This window comes from Haemorhous mexicanus, chromosome 21, assembly GCF_027477595.1.
Source record: "Haemorhous mexicanus isolate bHaeMex1 chromosome 21, bHaeMex1.pri, whole genome shotgun sequence".
NCBI lineage: Eukaryota > Metazoa > Chordata > Aves > Passeriformes > Fringillidae > Haemorhous > Haemorhous mexicanus.
Genome location: NC_082361.1, coordinates 4,346,224 through 4,372,337, shown reverse-complemented (window position 1 = coordinate 4,372,337; position 26,114 = coordinate 4,346,224). Strand labels below are relative to the sequence as shown.

Genomic DNA, 26,114 nt, shown 5'->3' with positions numbered 1-26,114 from the left:
CTGCTACAGAAGATAAAATGGATTTTGTCTCTTTTTTTTCTTTCTAAATTAAAGCACACCAGGAATTTTACAAGGATGAAAATGATGTGTGATCTGCCACAAGATAAATCTATGGGAATATCAGTACACACCTGAGAGCTTTGGGCACCTCAGCAAAGCTGAGGACATTTCTCACGAGTCTTTATCTACTTTTTTCTGGTTTTGTTCCCTTCTCCCAATGGAAATGACTCTTCCTCATCTTCCTCACTCTTCATTAGACAAGCAGAGAACAGTTTTCAATTTACTTGCCAACCCTTGCTGATGCACTTTCAATTCAAGACATTCCTCCCCTGCCCATGTCACCTCAAACACTGACTTAATGCCCCTGAAATGCTGATTTTATGCTTTTTAAATGCTGCTTCTCCATCTTAAGGCACAAACTTTGAAGCCATGGCAGTCATTGTGAGCTCAGGAGTGATTCCTTAAACACCAAAATCAAGCTGCTGCCTCCAAGGCAGTAAATCCCTAAATGAATATTCACCCTACAGCCCTAAAAATCAGGTGCCCAAGCCACCAAAGGTGACCAGCAGAGCTCCATCCCTCCCATGACCTGCCTGCTTTTATCCCTGAGCACTGCTCTCCTGATAAACCACCCAAGAGGGAAGAAGGAAGGAAGGTTTACACTGCAAAGCACTTTGGAAATATGAAATTGTGTTGGAAATAACAGCACAGAATTGTTTCCAATCAATACAATATCAATACTGATTTTAAATCCCTTTGCAAATTCCTCCCCAAATTCCTCCCAGTGCTACAACATCAGGCTCTCATGCACAGAAATCACTCTGGTGCCTTTCTTAATGGGCAAATAATAAATCCCAGCGTTCATTTTCCCAACAAAAATAAGAATGGTTTTATGTAAAACACTAACAAACAACAATGAGACACAAGGAATTATTCAGTTTCAGGGAACAGATGTCTGGCCTCTTTGCAATTAATACAACCCACTGCCACACAACCAGCCTGCTGCAAATGCTGGGAACAAGATCTGAAAGTTCAAATGCAAATGTGTCTGCTTTTAAGGAGAATGAATAAAACTCTATAAAAACCTGCTTCATATTTTTATATGACAGATCTATTAAAAGTCTAGGCAGCAGTATAAATCTATAAAAAAAATAATTTAAAAGCAAAAATTTGGAAGGTAACCTGGAAATAAAAAATCATGATTTCTGACCTGAGTTTGGGAGAAACAATTCAGTTTTTTGGGTTGGAAGTTACTTATATTTATCATTATGCTTTAGAAACACAAATTACAGAAAACAGTTCTATTATCTGCAAAAAATATTTACCAGTGCCTGTAATTTCTGTAGTAGTTCTTTACAAATATTTGGGATAAAAAAAATTTAAAGATAAAATAGTTCCCAGATGTAGATAAGAAAATAAGCTTTTTCTCCAGGTAGGACTGGCTGGGTTCATGGTGCTAAGGAACTCAGATTTCTCAGCTGGAAAAGTAGGGCTGAAGTTTACTGCCTTCTAAAATCTTTCTGTTATCAATGAATAAATTGTACACAGGATTTGTTTTACACAAAAATATTCTGAATTTTGATAGTGGAAACAAGGTATGTGAAACAATCACAAAATAATTTGATTATTACAGTAGGAAAAATAATAGACCTAGGAATATGACTAATCATTCAAGACAAAAAAAAAATCTAGGTATTTTCATTAATGAAAAATTAGTTAATGTTTTCTTAATACACAAGATAAGGTTTATCTATTTACAATTCCTGGCATTTGACCAACAAAATCTCACAAAAAACCTTAAGGAATCCACATTTCCCTGTGCTGCTGCTGGAAATTAATTTTGCATTACACAGTTATTAGAGCTGATATAATTCTATGTTTAGTCTATTTTCTACATTGTGCTATTAAAAGATTAATTGAAAAATCACCGGTGAAGACTGGGATTAAACAGCACCCTGAAATGCCACAATAAACTGCTTTTAAAATCAGCTGAGGATCTCACACAGCTCTGAAAGGTTTCAATTATTTATGTGTTTGGCCTGTGTAGCATAAATCCAGACTAATGAGGCACAATTGCTGTGGATAAATCTGAAGCATGAAAAACCTCCTCATTGTCTGGAGGCAGCAGTTCATTCTTCTCCCAGGAGTTTGCAGCTTCTGGTCAGGGAGAGCCCAGCTGAGCACCAGGGTTATTTGCCAGCAGAGCTTGATCAACAGGCTCACACAGCTCCTAATGATTACAGAATTCCAGAATTGTTGGGGTTGGAAGGGACTTCTGGAGATCATCTCATCCAAGCCCCTGCCCAAGGCTGGGTCAGCTGGAGGAGGTGACAAAGGAACACACCCAGGAGGGTTTGGAATGTCTCAAAGAGGGAGATGCCACGTCCTCCCTGGGCTCCTCTTCCAGAGCTCTGCCACCCTCCATGGAAAGAAGTTTATCACAGAATATTCTGAGTTGGAAGGGACCCAGAAGGATCAATGTGAATGGCCCACAAGGAGATCAAAGCCACAAACCTGGCATCACTGGCACCATGCCCTAACCAAGGGAGCTCATCTCAGGGTTCCTCCTCCTGCTGAAGTGAAACTTCTCGTGGTTTCTTTTAGTTTATGGCTGTAACTCCTTCTCCTGTCACTGGGCACCTCTCAAGAGAGTCTGGCACTGAGTTGACACCTCTTGGAGATATTGACATGGATTGCTGAGATCCCCTCTGAGCCTTCCCTTCTCCAGACTGACCCGGCCCAGCTCTGCAGTGTCTCCTCATCAGAGAGCTGCTCCAGCCCCAGATCCTCTGGGTGTCCCCACAGGACCCTCTCCAGCAGCTCCTTGTTCTTCTTCAAGAGAAAGAAATCTTCTTGAAACCCAGATGAATCTTGGTGGTGCAAGTCCCACCTCTAGAGCTAAGGACATCAAAGGATTTCCACGTGCACGTGAAGTTGTAGAGTGTGGGGCTGAAATTTTCTCTCTTGGGTCTTTTTCCTAAAGATAACTTGTTTGGCCAAGGTTTCTTGAGTTTCAAAGAGTCTCCCAGACCTCCCTTCCCCTTCTTCCCCATCTCCCTCCAATCATTTACATGTTTTTAAGATATGTATAGTGCTTACCAGTGCCTTTGAAGATGAATGCATGGCTTTTCTCTGGTGGATGGAGAAATTGTATTTAAAGATGCTGTAAAAACCAGACCTTTGCATCAAGGACCTTCCTAAGACACCAGGTGTGCTAGGAACACTCCAAGGATGAGCATGGTTGAGATTATACAGTTAGTTAATTAATTCTGGGCAAACAGTTTGGCTGTGAAATATTTTGATAAAATGAGCATTATCTGGAGCCTTTGGCACTGAGGCAAACCACACTGCTGCAGGGGGGCAGCTCCAGATGTAGCTTGGGCTAAGTTCAGAGTGAGAAATCACAAGTGCTGAAGAAACCTCCCTCCTTCTGGGGGAGGTGCTCTTCACACTGCCCATCCCTCAGCACCTTCTTCACTGAAGGATCTGTGGCTGCAAACAGCAAAAGCTTTTGTAGCAGTCAGGGCCAGATGGAAAGTGCCATATTGGCAACATCAACTGAGACAGATGGGGTAGAGGGAAAACCTGGCTAAAAGCAAAAATGATAAACCCATCACACAATCACACACAAAAATACTTTAAAAACAATCTTTTTGATCTCTGATCCAAGGAAAATATGCACACCATTGGTTCAACACGGGGCTGGGATCTTGTAGGAACAAAAATGTCCTTGATTTAGAAAGCAACTGCCACATGGAATTCACTCTGTTACTGCTGCTGGTGAAAGGCACTTCCTCTAGCTACCACCCAACCTTGTTCCTTGGCAGTCACATCCAAGATAATTTACCTTATTTCCTAATTGTGTCTGAGTCTTGAAAAACATCATCTATTTCCTGACCACCTCAAAAAGCCACCAAAAGTGGAAGGAACTTCAGTATGCAAAGAAGGGCTCCAGGAAAATGGAAAGCATTTCAAAGTAAGGAACAAAACCAAACATTTTTTAACAGCAAAATAGATAAAACACAAAGTCAGCTTAAGAGGAAATGCAGAAACTTCTAAGACTTATAACTTCTTAAGACTGCACTGATGAATTCCATTCTTCTCTGGAATATATTTTTCCACTTGGTGAATCCAACAATTGCAGATTAAATGTTTTAATGCCAGCTGTTTATTTTAACCTCTGACTCAGTTAATCTCTTGTGAATTTGTGGCTGTTCAAAGAAAGTTAATAATGAGATGTTAGACAGTTGATTAATTAAAACTAAATATAATTAAAATAATTTTAAATAATCACAGCAATAGTTGCTATAGGGAAATTTCCATGAGAAATGTGAGATGGAAAAAACTGAACTGGCCTCAGTTCTTCATCTGTGCATGTGGTCTATTTCTAGTTTTATTTAAAATTTGGCAAAATATGTGACTTCTGCCTTTCCCTAGAAGGAAATCAGCAGCCAGCTGCCACACCATGGACTCCTCTTCCACTCAAAGTCTTAGAGCTTTGAAGACTTCTTCTGCTGTAAGCACAACAGCTGCCTGTAAAAATGGATGTGAACAATAGGTTCCTCTGCAATGCAATCTTGCTTGGTCAGGCAGAAATAAGTCGAATGCATTGGACTTGTTTATCTCCAATCCAGCCTTTACTGCTCATTTACTTCAAAGGCAAATTCTCAACTTCATCATATAACAGAAATTCAGTGACCCAAGAGCAATGTGAACACATTTAAATCATATTGGTTTCCTTCTTCTTTTCTTCTTGACAACATTCTCTTCCTTCTTAATTATCATGATTAGGATTCACTCATTGCCAAGTCTGCCAAAAACCACAGTGAGTATTTGAATTTTGTGCTCATATTTCTACAATCACATTTAACAGTAAAGCAACAGATCTTCTATTTAAAGGGGAAATTCTTTTTATCACTGATTTGCCTAAGAGCAAGAAAGATGCTGCATTGCTGTGGCAAATGAAGAATGATACATTTCTGGGGAAAAAAAATCTTTAATTCCCTGCATTTTTGGGACAGCAGTTCAACCTGTGAAGAAAATCAACTCAAGGGATTAAAATTTCAGCTTACCAGAAGCATTGCAGAGGTTCCATTTGGCCGGGAGAGCTGGATGGACATTTCAGGGAACATCCTGTCAATCCGACTGATCACATCATCAACGTACCTGCAACCAAAGCACACAGCAGCATCAGCACTGGGGCTCTCTCACACTCAGATTATACAAACTGTGCTCTTAAAAAACATTCATCCTTTTTAGGAATTATCCTTTTAAAAATGATCCTTTTTAACCCTGTTTATGGGACTTTCCTGAATCAACTGATCTCTGATACCTGTGTATTTTTCAAAACCACATGCAAGCAGTAATTCAAAAAGCTGTTGATAAGAGGAAACAAACCAAAGCCCTCTGCAAGTTGTTTTGAAAATCAATTACCCTGCCCTTAAAAACATGCACTCTTAAATTTCAGTCCAAATCTGTCAGCTTCAAACTCCTGCCATGGTATTTCTATACTTTCTCCTCAGGAGGGTTGAAGGACACATGATTAAAATTACTCTTCCAGTGCAGGAATTCACAGGCTGTCATGTCCTTACTCTCTCTTTGATAAACTTAACAGATAAAGGTTTTATCAAAGTCTTTGGATAATTCTTAGGGGTGGTTTTTTTTCCCCCTGAATCTTTCCAATTTATTTCATGCACTGGTGACTCTGAAATTGGCTGGTAAATTCCAGATGTTTCTTTGGAGCAATCAAACACAAAGGTAAAACAACCTCCTTTCTGCTGGGTGTAATCCCTGTTTCTGCAGGCCAAGGTGAGCTGGCACACAGTTGTTTTGTTCCCTGGGACCAAATTAAGACCTGACCTCCATTAAGAGCCTGACAGAGACCTTGTTTCCCAGGACACATCACCCCAAGCCATGGACATGCCACTTCAGCCACACCTCTGGACAATCCAAATATTTGCTTTTGCAGAGTTCCCAGGACAGTCTGTATCACCTGTGCACAGATCTGTCCCCATTTACAAACTCTGCAACTTGAGCAGAATCATGAATGAATTTGTAAATAAAACTTTTTTCATGCTCATCTACATATGTGCTCTGAAAAAAGAGATTTTGGGAAAATTTGTTGCCTGAGTTAGATTAACAGTAAAACTTAAAAAAAACCCTTAAAAAAAAAGAAAAAAAGCTAATTATTTCCCTTTAATCTGCTTAAACAAAGGCAAAAAAATGCTGAATTCTTGCTCTTCAAAGTAATTAATTTCTAATGTTAGTGGTAAGACCTCCTGAACAACAATCAAGTGCTATGCTCCAATTGCTACTTTGCAAAGGATTAAAACAATCAGAACAAAATAAAATCAAATCAGGAAAGCTACACCTTCTTAGCTGGAAAAGTCAGCTTTTAAAAGTGACCAAAGAATGAAACGAGTTATGACAATTTTGCACAAAAACCTTAATCCACACTTGTCATTGTGCAGAAGAAAGTTCCCCCATTCACTGCAATGACACATGAACACTTGCTGCTGATAAGAAAAGCCAAAACCATCCAAAAGCCAAGAACTTCCTCAGCACTGGGAAAGAGGAGGCACATCAGCCACTGCTCCAGGAGGAATCAACCACCCATGGACGGCACAAACCAGCTCATTTCAAACACTGCTGAATCCCAGGCTGATTTCATCCAGCAGGAGAGTTTATACTGCTTCATCAATGCCATTACTCCAGGCTCTGCAAATAAATGAATCTCTTGCTTGTGGGGGACCAGGGATGACTGGCTGTGGTGCAGGCAAGGAGAGATTCTGGGGGTCGTGATGCAGATTTGTGCATGGCTTAAGTTTTGCAATTTGCCAAGCTTTAGGTGAGAAGAAGTTAAAACAAAATAAGAAGTTGTAGAAAACAAGACACTGGCATAGTCAATGCAATTAAGGAAGGAAAATTCAAGTAATTTTTAATCATGTGAACAACACTTGGACGTGGGCACTTAATCTGCTTACGTCCTTCTGAAAATCCCAGTGGACATGTACACTCATCCTTTGAAAATGGGATCCAGGCTGGCTGGAGGTAATCAATTCTTCAATTCTTTCTTAGATAAGATTATTTTTAAATGTAAAACTTGTCTTGACCACGAGGCTTAAAATCTGACTCAAACCCAACTGTCACCTTGTGCTACGTGAGCAGTGTAAGGAGAACAGGGAATTCACAGGGTTGTGGAATCTTCCCTTCAAATGAAATCACACATACAGCAAAGCAGAAATCTCCCAGCTTGCATTAACCACCTTCTGAAAGTACAAAGAACTTAAAGGTGAGGTTTTGGGTTAATTTTGTACCACTTTTCAGAGTTCAGTTGACAAAAGAAAGAAAACCACATGCTCTAGGAAATGTGATGTTTTACTGTGGCAGCTCTGTCAGGACAGGGAGTCTTTTCCTTCTCTTCTCCATCAATGGGATGTCAGAGAAAATCCCAGACCAACAGGAGAAAATGCATTGATGTGTGCAGCATTGTTTTGTGCCCCCATGCCTTTTTTCAAGTAGCCATCAGGCTTTCCTGAGCACTCATCAGAACAAAGATTCTTCTAAAAATACATATATAATTACTCAATTAGCCTGACTGTATTGTGCATTGGCTCAAATACAAAATGACAAACAACCTTATCTAAGGCAAAATTCTGTAGATTTGCCTTTCTGAGAGGACATCTGGTAAAACATCTTGTGAAGGGATGGACATGAGAAATCAGGTGCAGTGAAGTAATGTAAAAGTGTAACTGGTGAAAATTCAGAGAAAACTGAGGAACTCATGTTAAAGAAGAGATAAAGTGCACTCCTGAGGCTGTTTGGAAAGAGGGTCAGAGAAAAAACTGCTGTCTGGAACTTATTTTGTAGAACTGAAATACATACATTTACTGCCAAAATAAGCACTTACAAAATTTACACATCTCTGTCCAGTTTTAGCTCAAAAATACGATGGTTCCTATTTATGTTTCAGAACCTCTTGCCCAGTCTCTGAGAACCAAAGCACTTGAGGATGGAGAAAAGTCTAATTTTACTTTGCCAAAAAGCACTTCTGACGTCCTCTGCACATCTCAGTTTTCTCCTACATACAAAAGATGATGGTTGGAAGGAGCATTTACAAACCCAGAAGAAGCAACACAAAGTGGGGAAAAGCAAATGGCAATAGATTTGTTCAGACATTTGGCTTATTTTAATCTTAAAAAAAAAGAGAAATTAATGGAATTCTCAGAATTAAATACAAGCTGAAATTTCATGTCCTAGAACAGGCATTGTTCCACCTACAAAGGGCTGAAGAGAGTGTCTAGACAAATTCCCTGTTGTTTCTCCAGGATGCAAAGGTTGTTCAGAAAGGTCTGAAGCCAGACTGCAAAGGATTGTACCCAATAATCCCCATTTTACAGCACAGAATTTTAACTCTTTACAGACAGAATTTCATATTATGAACTATCCTAGGTCTCAAAAACATTTAACAACTTCTCATTGCAACATCCTGAGTTAGTCCCATTCTATTTAAAAAGACTTTAAGTAACTTCAACACCTGCACCCTAATCCAGATCCCTGAACATCCTACTCAGAAAAGAACAATAGACTCAACCAACAGGTCTTCACCTCATCAAGTACTAAAACAATTTCCCCAATGTAATTTTACTGGTCTGGGAAGAAATTTTTAAGGCATCTTCAGCAGCAGGTTAGTACCAACTTCCCCCTCTCATGTTTTCTTCTTTCCTTCATGACACAAGTTCATGATTTTTCAGGAGGTATTAAAACTGTATTTTAGATACAAAATCTTTACATTAAAAAATGTTAATATTATCATTAAGGGGTTTGCATCTGAATGTGCAGAGCCAGCCAGTCCATCAGATGCTCTCAAAGGCTGTCAACACTATAAATCAGTATTTTTATTGTAATGTAGAAGAGTTATTTTTTCCACAAACATGACAGATTAATACTACAAAAGTCAAAACAAATCTACTTCATGAACATCAGCAATGACTAAAATTAATTCAAAATATTACACTTCAAATGAAGCCTTGTTATGAACATGCAGAAAAAAAAACTAGAATAAAGTAATAGAGATATTAGTTGAAAAATCTCTCTGCTGTTTTGCTAGCAAATGCACACATAAATCCTTTAGTCCCTATTAGAGAAACAATGCCTGGCACATGGAGATGACACCTTTGAAGCCATTTAGAAAATACTGTTTGGAAAGGCCTAATTATCTATGCAAAACACTCACTGAGAAGTTTCATGCTAAAACATCAGGTTGACAATGTAGAAATAATTCAGGAACCATTTCTGTAGATAAATGGTCTTGTACCATCTCTTTGATTCACATAAAGGCCCCCCAAAAGACAGCAATATAGGAAAGGAATTCATTATAAATGCCTTTCAATTCCACACTGGACAGATGGCTTCACTCTCTAATGTGACCTCTCTTTTTAATTTTTTTCATTTTTACTGGATTAGATCCAGCAATCCAGTGTTAGTGTGATGTTTAACAGCTTAGACAAGACTTAAATAGCATTTTTCCCACACAGTGTTTCACTTGCATGCTGTTCTTTTTTTCCACACAATACAACAATTTAAAAATTAGAAATATAGGTATTAATAATAGTTTTCTTTTGGAAGAAAGGAAATTTTGCTAAGTGATCTTGGGAAGGTGAAGATAAATAGAAAAGGGATAAAAATAAACATGTGTAACATTAAATAAGTTAATCTTTCCTATACACTTAGCAGAAAACACCACACATAAGACAAAAATAAACTCTACAATTCTGTCAAATCTGGATTCATGATATTTTGGAGAGCAACAGGGGAAACTCTCCACACATCCTCTCACTAGCACAGCATTTACTTGCTCACAGATTTTTTTTTTTTGGCTTTCAGTTAATATTTTCAACCCAGTTAATAATTTCTTTTCACATGTGTGATATTTCAGAAGCATGAGCTGGCCCTGCTGCACATGTTGGGTTGGTTGATGGAGGCACTGGGGGACAGCGTTTGCCTGCACTCATTCCAAGACCTATGAACAGCTATTTTTGGCAGGACCAAGACTCAATATACAACTTCAACATTTTAGCAGCAGCAGAATTTAAAATATTATAGACTTTCAAAGAGATTTGATAGTTTTCAGCCAGCCTGATTGGAGAAATAGTATATTTTAACACATACAGGGTAATCACAGCTCTAGTGTGATTTATTCATCATGGAATTTAAGTTTTAATTTGATTCAGCTACCTGCTAGGCAAGTCTCTGCAGGTAGCAAATTCAAGTTGATAGAAAGCTTTTCAGAAGCATCAATTAACAACAGTTATTAAAACAGTGACCTCTGCCAGCTCTGGTGAGATGACACTTCCAGCTTGGATAGGCAATGAAGAGCCTGAAAAGAAATCCAACACCACTCACGCTGAGAGAGCGACTTCACAGCTCCAGACTAAATCAGACAGCTGGCACCATCCCTGACATCTGTACAACAATCCTGGAAGTCTCTGCCTCCTCTCCCAGATTCTACAGGTTCTGCTGGGTTTTTTTTTTAAATTATTGTTAACACAGGCTCTTGCTTTTCACTTCTGCAGAACCTCTATAAGATGCTCACGGTTTCCTGGCTCCTGTGCTAAATTCTCTTGTTTTGAGCAACTTCTCCTCCAGCTATGGTTTCCTTGCCAGGCTGTTTTCTCATACAGTTGTTAACACCGTCCTCTTGCCCTTTCTGAACAAACTGCTTCAGCAGTTTCCTCTCTCTTCTCACCCAATTTCCAAGTTTCTCGTGGTGGAAGATTCCAGCCAGGATCCTCCTGGCTCACGTTTCTCCTCCCTTCTCATCTGCACACTGTCTTGGTCTCTGCTACTCCTGCAATGCCTCTGCTCCTGCTATAAAATCTTTATTCACCACACATCAGAAAGGAAAAATGTTCTTTCAAATAACTAACTGACTTCTAACTACCAGGAGGTGAGGTGAGGGCAGAAGGAGCAAATCTGAGTTGTGCACATTTCTTCAGTCTTGGGGCTAAACCACAGAATGAGCAGGAGGGAGACTCAGCCCTGGAGAGTATGAATCCACAGGTGTGGGAAGAAATCAGGATATGTGGGCTGCAAGGAATTGATTTGCTAAGACATCCTGAACAAAGGTCCTATGGACCAAATTTGCTAAAATTTTTGCCCAACTCCACTCCACCTTCAGAGGAGTGGAAGCACTGAGAGATTCAAACCTGAGAGAAGGCAGACTTCCACTGATTCTTAAAAATCCTCCTGTTTTCAACTTTGCTATGGATGTTATTTTGGTCACAGAGGAATTATGCTTTATTACTGAGTGGATGTAAAGGATTAAGTTAAGTGCTTAAATAGTCTAGCAGTGTTTACATATAAACACAGGGTGGTCTGCTGCAAAAGCATATGCACACAGAGCTGTATCAAACACTCACCATCTGCACTTCTCACTCACAAAAGGCCAAACCTGGTACAGCACTTAAGGACACATGTGGAATCATTTGGACAGTTCTCCAGAAGCCAAGACAGAGTGTTTAAGGGTTGGATTTACAAAGACATTTAGAAACCTGAGGCTGTGATTCAACAATTTTCAGGCTGCAGCAGCAATAGTGACATAAGGCACTGACACATCCCCTCCTGCACAGTATTCAGCCCCCTCAGCTGTGCTGCGCTGTGCTGGAGGAGCTGGAGCTCACAACTGAGCTGGCTTGAAAAAAAGAAGTATTGGTTTAAATCTAAACCAGTTTCATGATCCAACTCCCTGTGTGGCTCCCAGTACAATTCCTGGCACTACACATCACAGGCCAGGACTGCTGCACACTGGGGTCAGTCTATTACAACAATAAAATATTGGTTTATGGTAAAATGTTGTTACTTCAGAGGCATTGTTTATACAGCAAACACAATTCAGAATTCTTCAGTGCCACCGTGAGTCCACTGCTAAGTGATGTGGTGCAGACCTGCCTGGAATGCCCTCAAAGGTCTGAGCTGACAGTGATGGCACAAATGAACACAGGCTCTCCTGCTGAAAGCCTCTGGAATGCAAACCTGCTGCTGAATCAAACACTCTCTGGGCATCTGCACATTTACATTAAATATGAACAAACAGCTCTGCAACACACTCTGAAAACACACATTGTCAGTGCACACTTTGCTTTTTAATACAGAGCAAAAAGGCATCTCTTCACAATGCTGAATTCCAGTGCACCACCTTAAAAAGCATAACTTTAATAAGGAAAACTTTAAGTTACAAATAGAAACCTTGCAGTCCAATTCCCAGGGCTATTTTATTATAGTATTGAAATAGCTTTCTTTGTACTTATGTGGAATGCTCTTCAAAATGTCTTTAATTCACAGCAGTAATCATGAGAGGAATATGGATATTAGAATGTGTGAAAACTGGTTAACAAAACAAGCATGCATCTACTTTACAGTCATCACCAGGATCCTGCCTGAGCCTGCACTGGTCTGTGCTTTATGACAAAGAAAAGCATTAACTCCTTTATACACACCTTGAGAGGAAAACCAGCCCTCCCATAACCATTCAGCATCAGTGGTAAAATAATTTCAGAACCAAAATCCCACAGCACAAATGCATTGTTTATATTTCCACTTCATGAAACATGACATTGCACCACAACAATAATAATATTGTTATTATTAACAGTAAATGCTAAAAGGAGTAATTTTCAGAGGCCTGGGTAAGAATCAGAATTATTACATTAGTGTTTATCTACAAAGATGGGTCTTGAATTATTCCTAACTTTTCAAGCAATTTGTGCTCCACCCATCAGCCTAAATTTGCACGTGCACACACATTTCCATACAGCAGAGCTGTGACAGAATTCCTCAGGAGAAACTCAAGCCAGAGTCCTTTAAAAAGGAAAACCAACATTTGCACACACACAGAGCTGTGCCCACGGTGTTCCCAAGGTGGATGATGCCCCCCCCCCCCCTCGGGGCTCACCTGGGGTTGCAGGGTCAGTGCTGGGAGGTGAAGCCCCCTCTCTGCACTCCCAGTCCTGCAGGGAGGGACAGGGGGTTCAGCTGATGCTGATCCCAGGAAACACCAGACCCTGCTTTGACAGGGGCCTCAAAGGAAGGCACGGAGTTCAGTCCTGCCTCGAGGAAATGTGAGGGGCTGGGATGGTTTCTTGGCCAGCCAGATTCCCAAGGGAAGTGAGTGGGGCTGTTTCCCATCTGGGAAAGGCCCCACTGTGTGCCCTGACCCCCTGATGGGACCCTGACACCATGCACCACTCCCCACTGTCACTGAACCTGAGTTCAGCCTTCTCAAGCTAGAATTCATTCTTTTATAACATGTTATTTTCAGCTCTGCTATTGAAGATTTACTGCAACAGCAAAGCCTTCTCACTCTTTGTGCTTTATTTCTCCCTCAACAGAGCAGAAATTACAGTACTTACCTCCTTTTATGAACAGCAACAGATGATGCATGATACCTATTATTTATTCTACACTTATGGGAAGCAGAGAGATTTTACCTTTGGGTGATGAACAGGAAACACAGGATGCTGTGCCCAGTCAGACCTTTTCACACACTGAGCTTGACCAGGCACTGCTGGCAGGAAGGGATCTTAGTGATCACCTCTCTTAGGCATATCAACTCCCTGAACTTAGTGAAGGCATCACAAACTCCAGAGGCTGGGAGGAAGGGAAGATTAGGGATCTACCCCTCTGGAGAATAGCTAATATATCAAAGCAGGAGGGCAGAGAAGACCATTTCATACACAGGACTAAAAATACACAGAATTAGCATGTGAGCACTCAAATTTCAGGCCTCATCAATAGAGTTCAAACAGCCACTCCAAAAAAATCATCCACTTCAAGGTCTAGTGTTTTTGTTAAAATTATAAATTGTGGTAGAAACAGGCAAGTCTTAATATCAGTAGTTCTAAGGGTACTTAAGATACTTGATATCAGCCTTTGAAGATCCTTAAGATCAATTTGTTCTGTAATTAAGAGGGAAGCAAAGGTGAAGAAAAAAGCAGAAAAGATGAGATATAAACGTTGCACAGCCCACTGCAATTTATTACTCAAGCTTTTACCCATTTCAACTTTTGTGATCACTTAGTTTTCTTGAGGGAATTTCATAATTAGTCCTGGTTTTTAGCTCTTCAGAATGATGATCTGACCAAGTACTTCGATCTGCCTGTGATACTACAGAGATAAAAATCTATCTTACAACTCAGAGGTTTATCAAAAGACTCCTTCAAGGTCATCTTCACACTTCAGTAGAAAAACTGGAGATAACAAGAACAATTAGGCATTTATAAACTCCAGACTCTCCCAGTACAAACATTTAGGAGAGAGAAGCCCTTCAAAACACTATTTTATAAAAAATATGCTTTCATCACTTCTTGCTCCAGCATGACAAGCTGTTCCTTAGGTTGAGATTTTTTATAGGGCTTATGGAAATTAATTGCGTGGCTCCCGCTGAAAGTCAGCGTGGGGGAGGAGGGCCAATTCCCTCGAGGAAACTCTGAGAAAAACTCTCCTTGAACAAGAAAGTTGGTTAAAGGAAAGGGCTCCTCATGGCTGTTAACTCCTGGGCTTGGTGAGCACAGTGCAGACATGGCAGCAAAGTGACAGCAGGAATTCACTGCTCCTTTCTGGCCATTTCCCCACTCCTGAAATCACATACCCTCTCATTTGTTATTTCCACTCACACAAGGATCATGTGCAGCCCCAGCAGAGATCACACAGGTTTTAAGTTCACTGTGGCTTTTGAAATGTTGGAGCCTCTGAGCTGGAGTTTAAAGTCTTTCATGGGGCTGGGAGCTGGACTAAAGCCAAGTACCAGAGTAAGAAATACAGAAATTCAGAAGTGTATCCTGTAGCTGCACTGCTTGACATCACCTGCAGAGCTTCCCTAAAAAATAAAACCTAAGCTAGCATTAATGCCAAATATATCTGAAGTAGAATAAAGCCCTGCAAAATTACCATGTCTGGTGCAATCTGGGAGAAAAGCTCAGCCTACTAAAAAATAATATGATTCTGTTTATGTAGGCAGACTAAGAGAGGAAAGTGCCCAAGTGAAATCCAAGGAATGAAGATCTCCCAAGGTAAGCACAAATATTATCATTAACACTGCCTAGCTTAGCTCCAAATACATTTCCCAATCCTCTTCATGAATATTGAGCTCAAAACTTGTGAAGAGCAAATTCCTTTAAGGCATGTCAAGTTGGTTATTCAAAGTAAAGAAATTCCAAGTTGTCAGATAATTTCTAATAGTAAATAGATACAGATTTAAAACAAAACAAAAAAAAAGGACAGTCTATGCATCCACAGTCCTTTATTTAAAAACAAAGAAAAACTAAATTCTGTCCACTGTAATGTGACTGGTACAAAATAACCCACCTGTCCCAGGGTCTGTACCTGGCCAAAAGCCAGGGTTTGTACTCTGCCAAACATCTCCAAAGTGCTGCTAGAGAAGGGCCAATAAAACATTTCTTGCAGACCCTGCAGACAACACGAGCCTGCTGAACCCTTTCTGATCAGCAGCCCCAGTGTCTGGCCTGTCTGTCAATGCCAGTGGCTCTCAGCAGGGAGTGGTTTATTATTCTAATAAGATGCTCCAATGAAGAGAGGGTCAGCTCTGAATCACTGCCATGAGAAGATTTAATTAGATTTTTACACTGACTAAAGACATTCCCTGCACACACACAAAATTTTAAATATGGATATAAATGACAGTGTCTTTTAAAGCAAGGTTACTTTTGTTTTCTTTATGTTTTAAATTCCCTGCTTCTGTTTTTCCTTTTCTTGAGATAGCTGTTGGCATTACACAGTTATAGTGTCCAAGCTTAAAGGTTTCTTGTGAAAGAGTTCAATAATTTTCTGATTAAAAACTCTCCGGACAAACCTGAAGTATTCCACCCAACACAGAGCTCTGTAATTTCCTAGGAAAAGGTCTGAAAACCCATACCCAATTAAAAATTAGAAAAACCCAACAAAACAACTCAAATTTCTTCATCAGGAAGTAAAACCTGCAGAACACATTGATATTGAATACATGCTCATTATATACCAATGCATTATTGTTATTAATATGCTGTTTTAATTAAAAAATATACTGGATAAAGAAGAAAAAGAGGCTCAGCTGTGTCTGATCCACACAGCTGCAAACTACCTGTATGAGCAGACAGAATGTTCATTAAGGGTAACCTCACATCAAAGATTTTTCTAAAAGCCACCAGAGGAACGTTGAAGTCAAGCACAAGGGCCAGAGCCATTAGGGCTCTTTCAGTCATTAGGAAACCATTATCTCCAATTCATGCTGCTACCAGGATACAGGTTCACCCAGTAACATGACAGCAAATTATATGATTAATTAGCTCCCACATTGCTACTGTGAGTCAACCAGTTGAAACTGATGCCCTACAGAAAGAGATAACATATTTCCCAATGGTGGGTACTGGCTGCACAGACTTTCCTGCAGTTACACTCCCAACATCAGTGAGTTTGCAGATGTTTTAAGGGAGCTCCCCAGCCATGCCCACTTTGGATTCACTACTCAGTGCACAACATGCATTTCTGTATTTGATTTTTCTTTCACCATTTAATTATTTTTACTTTTTTTGCCTAATTGCCATCATCAAGTTTCCTGTAGATTCAAAACATGAACTACACTGGCATTTGTCTAATGGCACCCATTCTTAAGAGCACTTCATAGGCATTTTTAAAAAGAAGACAAAATATTTGCCTCCTTTGGCAATTTGGCAAAAGACACAATGAGACAAAACACTGCACAACAACTCTGAAAAGGATGATGGGAAAACTGGAAGAGAATGTTCAAGTGAGAAGAAAACAAATGAAATTACATCCACCACTGAGAACTCCCCTGCTCTGACTGGTGTCCTGCACCCCATCCCACCAGCTGAGTCAAGTGGTGAGAAGTCAGCAACAGCAAAAATAAAAACCAAACACGGGAAACAAAACAAATCTTACATTTTGTTCTTTTCAAGGGTTTAAAAGAACCCCAAAGGACATGTGTGTACAAACATTACCCAGCATTACAGCAGTTAGTGCTCCCTGACACCTGGAGAGGCTCTGCTCACTCAGAGCTGAACTTTCCTCAGTACATCCTCTCCTTCACACTCAGGAGACAGGAATGAACTATTTATTTAGGATCTGAAAACACCAGGAGTCAACAGTGGAGAGACCTTATGTGAGAGAAAACAACTCCATCCTTGAAACTCTCCAAAACAAACCAGAGCAGGTTAAGAGATAAAGAAATATTTGAAACAACCTGAAAATCTAAGGACCATTCAATAACCAGGTTCTCTGTGTACTTTCTTCCCACCAGCATTTTAAGATATCTTGAGAATTTCAGCAGAATGTATTTGAAAGACTTGCAAAATGCAGACCTTTGAGCTCCAGTATTTATTTACTGACACTTTAACAAAACAATTAATGCAAAAGCAAACTGTACACTGGAATTAAAAGTTTTCTGGTGGAGGGTGATGCCCAAGGCACCAAAAATTAACTGGCTTTAATACATACCAGTACAGAAACAGATGATTCAATCGTGGCACTGCTGAGAGATGCAAAAGAGCAGGACAGAAAGAAGGATATTACAACACTCAGGCTTCAATACCAGAATCTTTATCCCTATTGATGACTTCTTAAAAAAACTGAGGGAAGACAGCAATTGTAGAACAACAAAAAGAAATTAGTAGCAGCAGATAATATTTTAGTTGTACTAGCAAAAATTATAATTGATTTTCTGTCTGTGGTGTTAAAGTTGCTATCTTTGCTCTGAAAATAAATTTTAATTTTAAAAGCATAATCACATGTTAAAACAGCTCCACCTGGCATTTTCTGTCCACAAGCTCATTTGACAAGAGGGATACAAGAGCCACCATTGCTCTGTCATGTCAAGGAATCCATTTCACTTCCCTAGGAATACCTAAGATTAGAAAGCATTACATTTGCTGATCATCTGCTATGCTGTAAAATCAGCTTGTTGAAGAAGGAACCTTTTGTTTAAATGAAGAGCAACTTTCAAACTAGAAAAGATCATGGAAGCATCAACACAGAAACTCTTTTTAAGCCAAATTTCAGATTTAAAAAAAAACCATGCAACTATTACTTTAAATGCCAAGCACTCCTCCTTGTAGCACTCCTTGCAATTAACTCAGCTTCTCACTGTGGGATTTTTAAGCAGCCTACTATAATCTACATTATTACTTAATGTAGTTTCTTCAAAAATATGTTTTCTCCTTCCATCAGCCACTGCCCTCAAACTGTCCTTCTCAAGGGTTCACAAGAAGTGGGCTCAGCTCTTTTCAAGACCTGTCTACATGGCACACACAAATCTGTCATGAGCAAAGGCATCATCTTTGCTGAGCAACTGTCAAAATGCAAAAGCCAAAATGAAAGAAGGCTCTGAATGTAAAATAGGGAAGTAGAAAAGCCTGGGTTTGGCTTCAGGGGAGCTCAGCTTTACAGGGCTTTATTTTGGACACAGATATTACACTCTGACTAAAAACACATCAAAACTGTAAGGTATTTTTTTGCCACTCCTAGAGCACATTTGATTTTAATACCAAACACTAAATACAACAATCAGCAAAAGAGTTCAACAATTTGAGGCCACAGAAGTTTAGGCAGCTTGACACAGACTGACAGGCTCCAGCCAGGCTTGTGTGGAATTATTTCATGTGCTGGCACTTTGCCTTCCATCACTGAAATGAGCACCTAAAGGCAAGAACACAAAGGATACAGGATCATACATCACCACTCATTTATCACTAGAAATGCTAGCAGTGAATATTGAGAGCTTCCTATCAGGCCTTGCAAGGAGGAATTATCTGGTCATTCCTTCATTCCTCACAATGTGTCATTCCCAGAGTCTGGATTGTAAAAAATATTACCTGGTCTTGAACAAGCAAAAAGAAAAGGCAGAAGTCCAGACTCTCTCCCTGGATGAAGACATCTGCTTTGTGGTTAATGCCTTCTTGCTCCATTCACTCCCAGCATTCCTGCACAGCTTCCAGATGATAAAATTCTCACAATCCCATGGGGAAACTGAGGCACAGAACTCAACAAAACAGTAATTTGCTCTGCAAGAACTTGTTTAGGAGCCTCTGTATCTTGAAGTGCTTTCAAACACACATGGCACAGAATGAAAAGGCTCCACAATCCACAATCCACATTTTGTGAGGGAGGGAGTCAAAGCATTACAGGTAACAGTGGAGCATAATGATCATACACAGAATACAATTTTTATTTCATTTCATTCCAGGTAAGCTCAGCAAACATTAAATAAGTGATTCACTACTTTAGCACCAACCCTGTGCCAAACTTTCTTTCCCAAAACTGAGTTTCAAAGAACAATCCTGAGCAGCACTAAAGCATAAATTTAATTTCAATGCAAAATGTGCTGCATGGAGGTGCTTTTGGTTGCTAAAATTAGAGGGCTTACTACAGGATTCCCCTGGCCATGACTCACAGACAATAAAGACACAATGTTCAGCCACAGAAAAAAGCCAACCCAAGTCTCCAATATTAACAAGGTCTTCCCTGTGCAGTTTCCTCCCTGTGTTACCCATGCAAAGGTAAGAATCAGGTAAATACACAAATAATGAGGTGAATGTATGCCAATTAGCAATGTGCATCACACTATTAATACACTTATTTTCACAATAACATGCACATGCTGCTGAGTAACATCAGGGAAATTGAAAGGATGGTGTTACTCCTGTGTAGGTAAAACCTACACAGCACAGAGCAAGTGCCTTCCAAAATTAACCCATCAAAAATGGAAATAACAGTAAAGCAGCATCTACAAAGAGATGAAAACTGAGTCACTTTACCCAGTGAAACTTCTAATGGTTCCATTTTATTTATTTTTTCCCACTGTGTGTTGGGAAAATGGGACTAGAAAATAAGTGTACCAAAAGACTTCATTTTAAGTAAAGATTATATTTAGAGGAGAAAACCATGAAGTCATCAGCTGGAATTTGCTACCCCAAGCTTTTTTCATTTAACTCATCCATAGGATTCCTTGTAAACACATGAATACCCAGAGAATGCCCTAAAGTGAAATTAAAAAGTAATAACAGTTATTTTTAACAGCAGGTAAAGAAAGCAGAGCAAAGCAGTTCTCCTCTGTGTTAGAAAGGACAGCCAGGCATCCTCTCAGACCCTGCATGTGGTCAGGAGCATGGTCCCAGGGATGGGAACAGCCCCCTGAGCTCCCAGGACACCTCCATGGTGCAGTTCATCACTTGGGAAAGCCTTCCCCTTTGTAGAGTTACTGCTGAAACGACTTTAATTGTCTTTATTTCCAGGCAAGATTTGCATTTTTGAAGTTTTTTACTGTGATACACACCTAGAGCTCCCTTCTCCTCAAGGGTACAGGGGTCCCATTTGAAAGCACTTTTATCCCCCTGCCACTGTAGCTGTTTTCCTCTCAGATAGACAAAGGTTATTTTGTAGAGATGCAGAAATTAATTAATTAATTTATTAATTAATACATTCACAATGGGCTTATACCACCCAACACAATGCAATTATAGAATAAAGCTGATCTGGCTAAGCCACCAAAATATAAAGATCTTTTCATTCCACCTTATTCCAGCTCTGCTCCTCCCCTCTGACAAGGGAATATACAACCAATGCAGATGGAAACATTTGCTGTAATACATTTTTGAATTTGGCAAGAGGCAGTTTTAATTTATTCTTTTCAGACTGACTGTCTGCTGCAGTAAAGCAGCCTGGAATCCCCATCCCCCCAACAGCAAAGCTAAAAAAAAAAGGAAATGGGGGGGGGGTTGTTAAAGCAATCTTATTATAAAATCACAGCTTTAGCAAAAGCTTTGATATCATTATTAGGTTCATACAAATCTCCTCTCTTATCTAGTTTGTTCTTCATTGTCTTAATTAGTTCACACGTAGTTTGTGTTCTTTTTCACTTTTTTTGACACAGAAACAAGCAGTTAAACTAGTATTTGCAGTCTTTAATTACACATTAAAATCTTCATCCTTGACTTTCTTTTTCACTGAAAGTACAGGGATTCCCTACAGTGCAATATTAATGTTCTGCTCTAAATGCTGCAAGGGCTTCTTCTAATGGTTGGGACTGTGGAACAACTTTTAATTAATTGCCACCTTTTAATGGCACAGTTCTCACACAAACATTACCTTTAAGGCAAACATACATCAAAGAGTCAGAAATTTGCTCTTTTACAACAGAGCTGAGGTCCCCAGTAATTCTAAACTCACTAAGGGTCTTCTGCTCTGGGATCTGTGCATGTTTTGGAAACAGCAGATCAACACTGCTACATGGCCCAGAGTCTCCAAAAAGATTCATCTTTTTCACTTCCCAAACACAGTGCTCCAGTTAATCTTCCCCAAAGTAGAAGATGGCAACGATTTCAAATGGCTGTGCTCTGTCACAGGGGGCTCCACATCACACAACAATCCTGTGGGGGGGATTATTTGTGCAATATGACAACAAAACATCAACAGCCACCAGCCCCAGGTGCTTTTTGGCTCTTGTCTCCATGACAGGCACGTGCACAGAGCTCATCACATCACATCAGCTCACAGTGGCTCACAACACACTTGTAGAAAAAGCTCCATACACAGTAAAGAAATTGTGAAATCTTACTTGCATGCACTCTCTTTCCACAGTACTTGGTTATAAGAGCTGTTGAAAAGTGAATAAATAGAAGAGATTTTTCCTCCATGTTAAAACACACTGTGAAGTTTTATCTCCTAACCAATGTTTCCTGCCCACAGCAGCTGTGGCTGCCCCTGGATCTCTGGAAGTGCCCCAGGCCAGGCTGGTCAGGGCTTGGAGCAGCCTGGGATAGTGCAAGCTGTCCCTGCCCCTGGCAGGGGGTGGGATGGGATCAGCTTTGAGGTCCCTTCCCCCCCAAACAATACTTTAATGCAAATTTCAGTGATTTACTATGGATAAAGCAACATCCAAGATCCTTTTATATTGTATGGATAGAAATCATTCTCCAGTTAATGAATATCACAAGGAACATTTAGTTTCAGTCTAAGCATTTCCTTTGGACAATCTATGTTGATCAATGCCTGCTGGTTTTTTGTAATTACTTTGTAAGAAAATATGCAGCTGTATAGTACTTAATGGAATTAAATTAAATTCAGCATATAACTGCAGCCAAAAAAAAAAAAAAGCACTGATTTGGCATAACAAAACAAAGAAGATTACTGCAGAAACCCCTGCTGTCAGATATATCAACATATTAGAAGATTAAATCAAGATTAAAATGTTTAAAAGAATTGTGTTTCTAAAGATGCACAGAGCAGCAAAGCTCATGTTCTGCATCTTTGGTATCTACACAGGTTACAAAGCATCTGTAAAGTCCCAAAGTTGACATGATCCATAACCCATGTGAACAGCACTGAAAAAAACCCCAGAGAAATCAGACAATTTAAGAACATCTATTTCAAAATTTACCTGTTACACTGAAATAAAATTCCAGCTGGATTACCCCCTTCTCTCTTTTTTGGAGCAGAGCTTGGTAAGGTACCTTTGGCTACAAGTTGTGAGATGACCACTGTTACATCCCTGCTCTGTTACTGGATTTGATCTCACTGGAGTTGCCTAATGAAGCCCTCCATGAATTAAAACTGTACTCTGGAGTTTTTCCTTTCTAGCTCCATTATACTGAGGGCTCAGCAGTAAATACCACTTAACTGAGACAGATTGCCATTACATTTAACAGCAGACCCTTTCCTCCTCATCACATTTCAACAAAACACATCCAAAGCAGTGGGACAAAACAACAGCTCACAGAGCTCTGGAACATCTGTCCCTGCTGCTGACATGGGAAACTGGGAAGGACAAATAACTGTCTTTAAAGGGTTAGAATTCAAGTGACAAGGGCTGGGTAACTCACTTGTGTCACACCTGAAATCCAGAAAGGACAATGCAATGCCCACCCAAGGGCTTTTCCCTGGAAAACTGAGCTCAAGACAGGCTAATGATGTGCCATCACGCTGGAACTGTCCCTGATGGTTTGTTACACAGGTGGGTTCAGTCAAGGAGATGCTTCCCCAGCTTTGGGATCCCAAAACCTGGCTCCACAGCCCCTGAACACGCTGAAATCAGGGCGGCTGTTGGGGGCAAATGGCAACACACTGCAACTCCCACTGCAACAGATTCACAGAGGAGTCTGCAACAGGAGTTCAACAACTGACTCCAAATAAAAAGAAAACAGCACAATGATGTGATCCAAACTGTGCTCAAGACATCAAACACTAAAATGAATGTTCCATCGACATGGTACACGGCTGCAAAGTAATTAAACTTATTCTTGTCAATATTATTGTCTTACAATATAAAGAACTAATTTTTAATATTTTTTCTTTCATATAAAAGGGGATTAATTTATGAAGCAAAAGGGTCACGTGTTTCAGCAACATGTTCTTTTACAGTTCCTGTTGCACTGTCTGGCTAAAAGAATTCTGTGAGAAACTTAAACATGAACAGGGATATGAAATGAGCTCCCAGTCTTGAAAGTTATTGGAAACTGATCTCTTCCTTATTAATACAATTCCCCATCATGTACAAAAAGATATCTCCATGTTCCAGAATGCAAACAGAGTTTTAATCTTTAATTATATTCTCAACCTCAGCTCTTCTGGAGAGAAGTACAGATGTGGGTCTGAGGATTATTGCTTTATTACATTATCATCTCCGTGGTATTTAATGAATATTGATACTTAATGCAGCTTTGCCAGTATAGGCAAAGAAGAATTTCAGAACTGCACAAAACTTCTGATGACTTTTCTCAAAAAATACAGCCACACCCTTCACTCTTCTACTCTTGAACACTCCAGGAGGAGGCCCAAAGCTTGGAGTCCTGACACTGAATTATTGCAATAACAACACTGGCTGTTAAATAACCCCACCCCTACACCTGGTGTCACACTGAACTGAATCAGATTCATCACAGAATTTGGGATGGAAAAGACTAACATAGCATAACTTCTCTTAAAAATTACAAAACTTATGAACATTAATTGGCTTAAGTATGTTTTGCCATTACCTTTAGAAAAACCTGCCTCCTTCTTACATACTGAAAATCCCTGAACTTAGGAAGCAATTAGATAGTGTTTACTAAACAAAATGCTGGAAAAATGCTTTCCTCCAAAAAACTCTTGGCAAAGGACTCAGCATTTTCTTCCCTAATGCAAAAATAATAAATTATACAAGTTAAGTTCCAAAGGATTTATTCTGGCACATCTGATGACTGGGTGTATAGTTTATATATATATATATATATATATATATATATGTTAAAACCAGTAACTTTTTAATTTAATACTAAATCCTTCCCTTAAAAGTCAATTTGAGTATCCTGAGGAAAGCTCTTGACCAAAGCCAATGGAATCTGACAGCACTAATTCTATGACAGAACCACTGAATAGATAAGACATTAATGCTGTGACAGAACAACACTTTAAGTATGCTAGTATTAAATTAAGCTCCAATTAACACAGAGTTTGGGGTATTTGTGCAGTTCTGTTCCAAATCCAGATGAACAAATACCTGCTGAGCCAGGAAATTAACTTTTTAGGGAATCCACTCACTATGCAGCATTTTTAGCTAATGCAGTTCCAAGGGATGCAGAAAATATGGATATATTCTTTTGAATATATCCTTCTCCTCTAGAAGAATCATCCAGATGAATCCTGAGGTGTAAAGAGCAGATCAGAGACCTCCTCCATCTCACCCAGAACAATGAGTAGAAACAGAGTGGCCATCCAGACTCTCTACATCCTCAAGTCCTTGTTATCTCCTAAAAGAAAAGTTATCTCCACAGATTTTTTTTGGCTCATTCATCTAGAACAGTATCATGGGCAGCACTGTCTTTTCCTTTATTAAAAAAAAAAAAAAAGTAATTTTGCTGGTGTGCTCCTAGCAATAGAGTACAAATTTACAGAGATTTTTACTCAATCTATTACAGTATTTTCATTGTCAAGTCAGGGCATACATCAGACCACAAGAGATTTACAAGACAAGTTGAAGAGCCTTAAAAAAAAGAAACTGGACTCTCTTTTACTCAAACCTCTCTGTTCATTGAGCCTGAAGTTGTCAAACAAGAACAAGACTTCCACTTGTTTATTGTTTATAGTGTGCTTATTTCTTCAAAACCACAAAGTGACAACAAATGACCCTAAAAGGCACCATAAAGGGCAAGAGTCTCAGTACCTTCTGTGGTGATCAAGTTCTTGTTCTGGCAATTTTCTTCCAGACAGGGAAGACAGATGATCATTCTGGGAGCACTGAGAAAGCCCCACATAACACAGCTATCAAAATCACAGCTTTTCCAACAGAGACCCCTAAAAATTCCCATTAAAACTGAGTGACTCTTGTGTGTGTCACTGAACTCCACTGCAAGAATACAGACAGCATCCTGGGTTTCCTCTTTTCCTCCCTCCCCAGCTCACAGTGGCTCACTGCTGTTGTTTTCCAGCTGGACAGTGACACACCAGATTCCCTGGGATCCCAGCAGGGTGGTCCAGCAGCAGGAATTACCCTGTGGACTCCCTGCTCTCAACACTCCCAGAGAATTCTGCTGCCTCAGGGTCTCAGAGACAACTTCCTAACTGCAAATTTTGACATGTGGTGCCATGTAAAACACCACCAAATTAATTAACTGCACCAATTCCTACATTTCAAAAGGAAAAGAAAAGCCATGCCATCATTCCCTACTGTCTTTATTTATTGATTCCCAAGCAGGAGCAGCCACCCTGGTTTTCAGCAGGGCTGCACACAGACACTTCCCCAGGCACTCAGAGGAGCTGACAGCTCTCAGCACTTGAGCAAACACTGCCTTGAGATTCCTTAACAGAAGGAAGGAAGCCGCAGCCAGATGAGAGGCATGTGAGGGAAGGCATCCATTAGCACGTACAGGGAGATGTCTTGTTAATAGAAGACAGAAGGAGGGACAAAGCAGGCAGAGAAAGCAGCCAGCAGTTAGTCATTTTCTCACACAGATCATTTGGCTGGGAATGAGACACACATCAATCCAGGCTTCCTCTCTGCGCTTTCAGAGCCAGGGAAAACCAATACTGAAAAGCAAATCCCAATGCCAAAAGGCCTCTCTTCAAAACTGCTC

The 26,114-nt window shown here is 39.9% G+C and overlaps 1 protein-coding gene across 2 annotated transcripts in view; it reads right to left on the bottom strand.

Annotated features, from left to right (window-relative positions):
* MED27 (mediator complex subunit 27) overlaps nt 1-26,114 on the bottom strand; it is an 85,851-nt gene that overhangs the window by 24,225 nt on the left and 35,512 nt on the right. For both annotated transcript variants that reach the window (XM_059865524.1, XM_059865523.1), the window contains exon 4: nt 5,073-5,166. In XM_059865524.1, the coding sequence (XP_059721507.1) occupies nt 5,073-5,166 (94 nt within the window). The remainder of the gene's footprint in view (nt 1-5,072; nt 5,167-26,114) is intronic.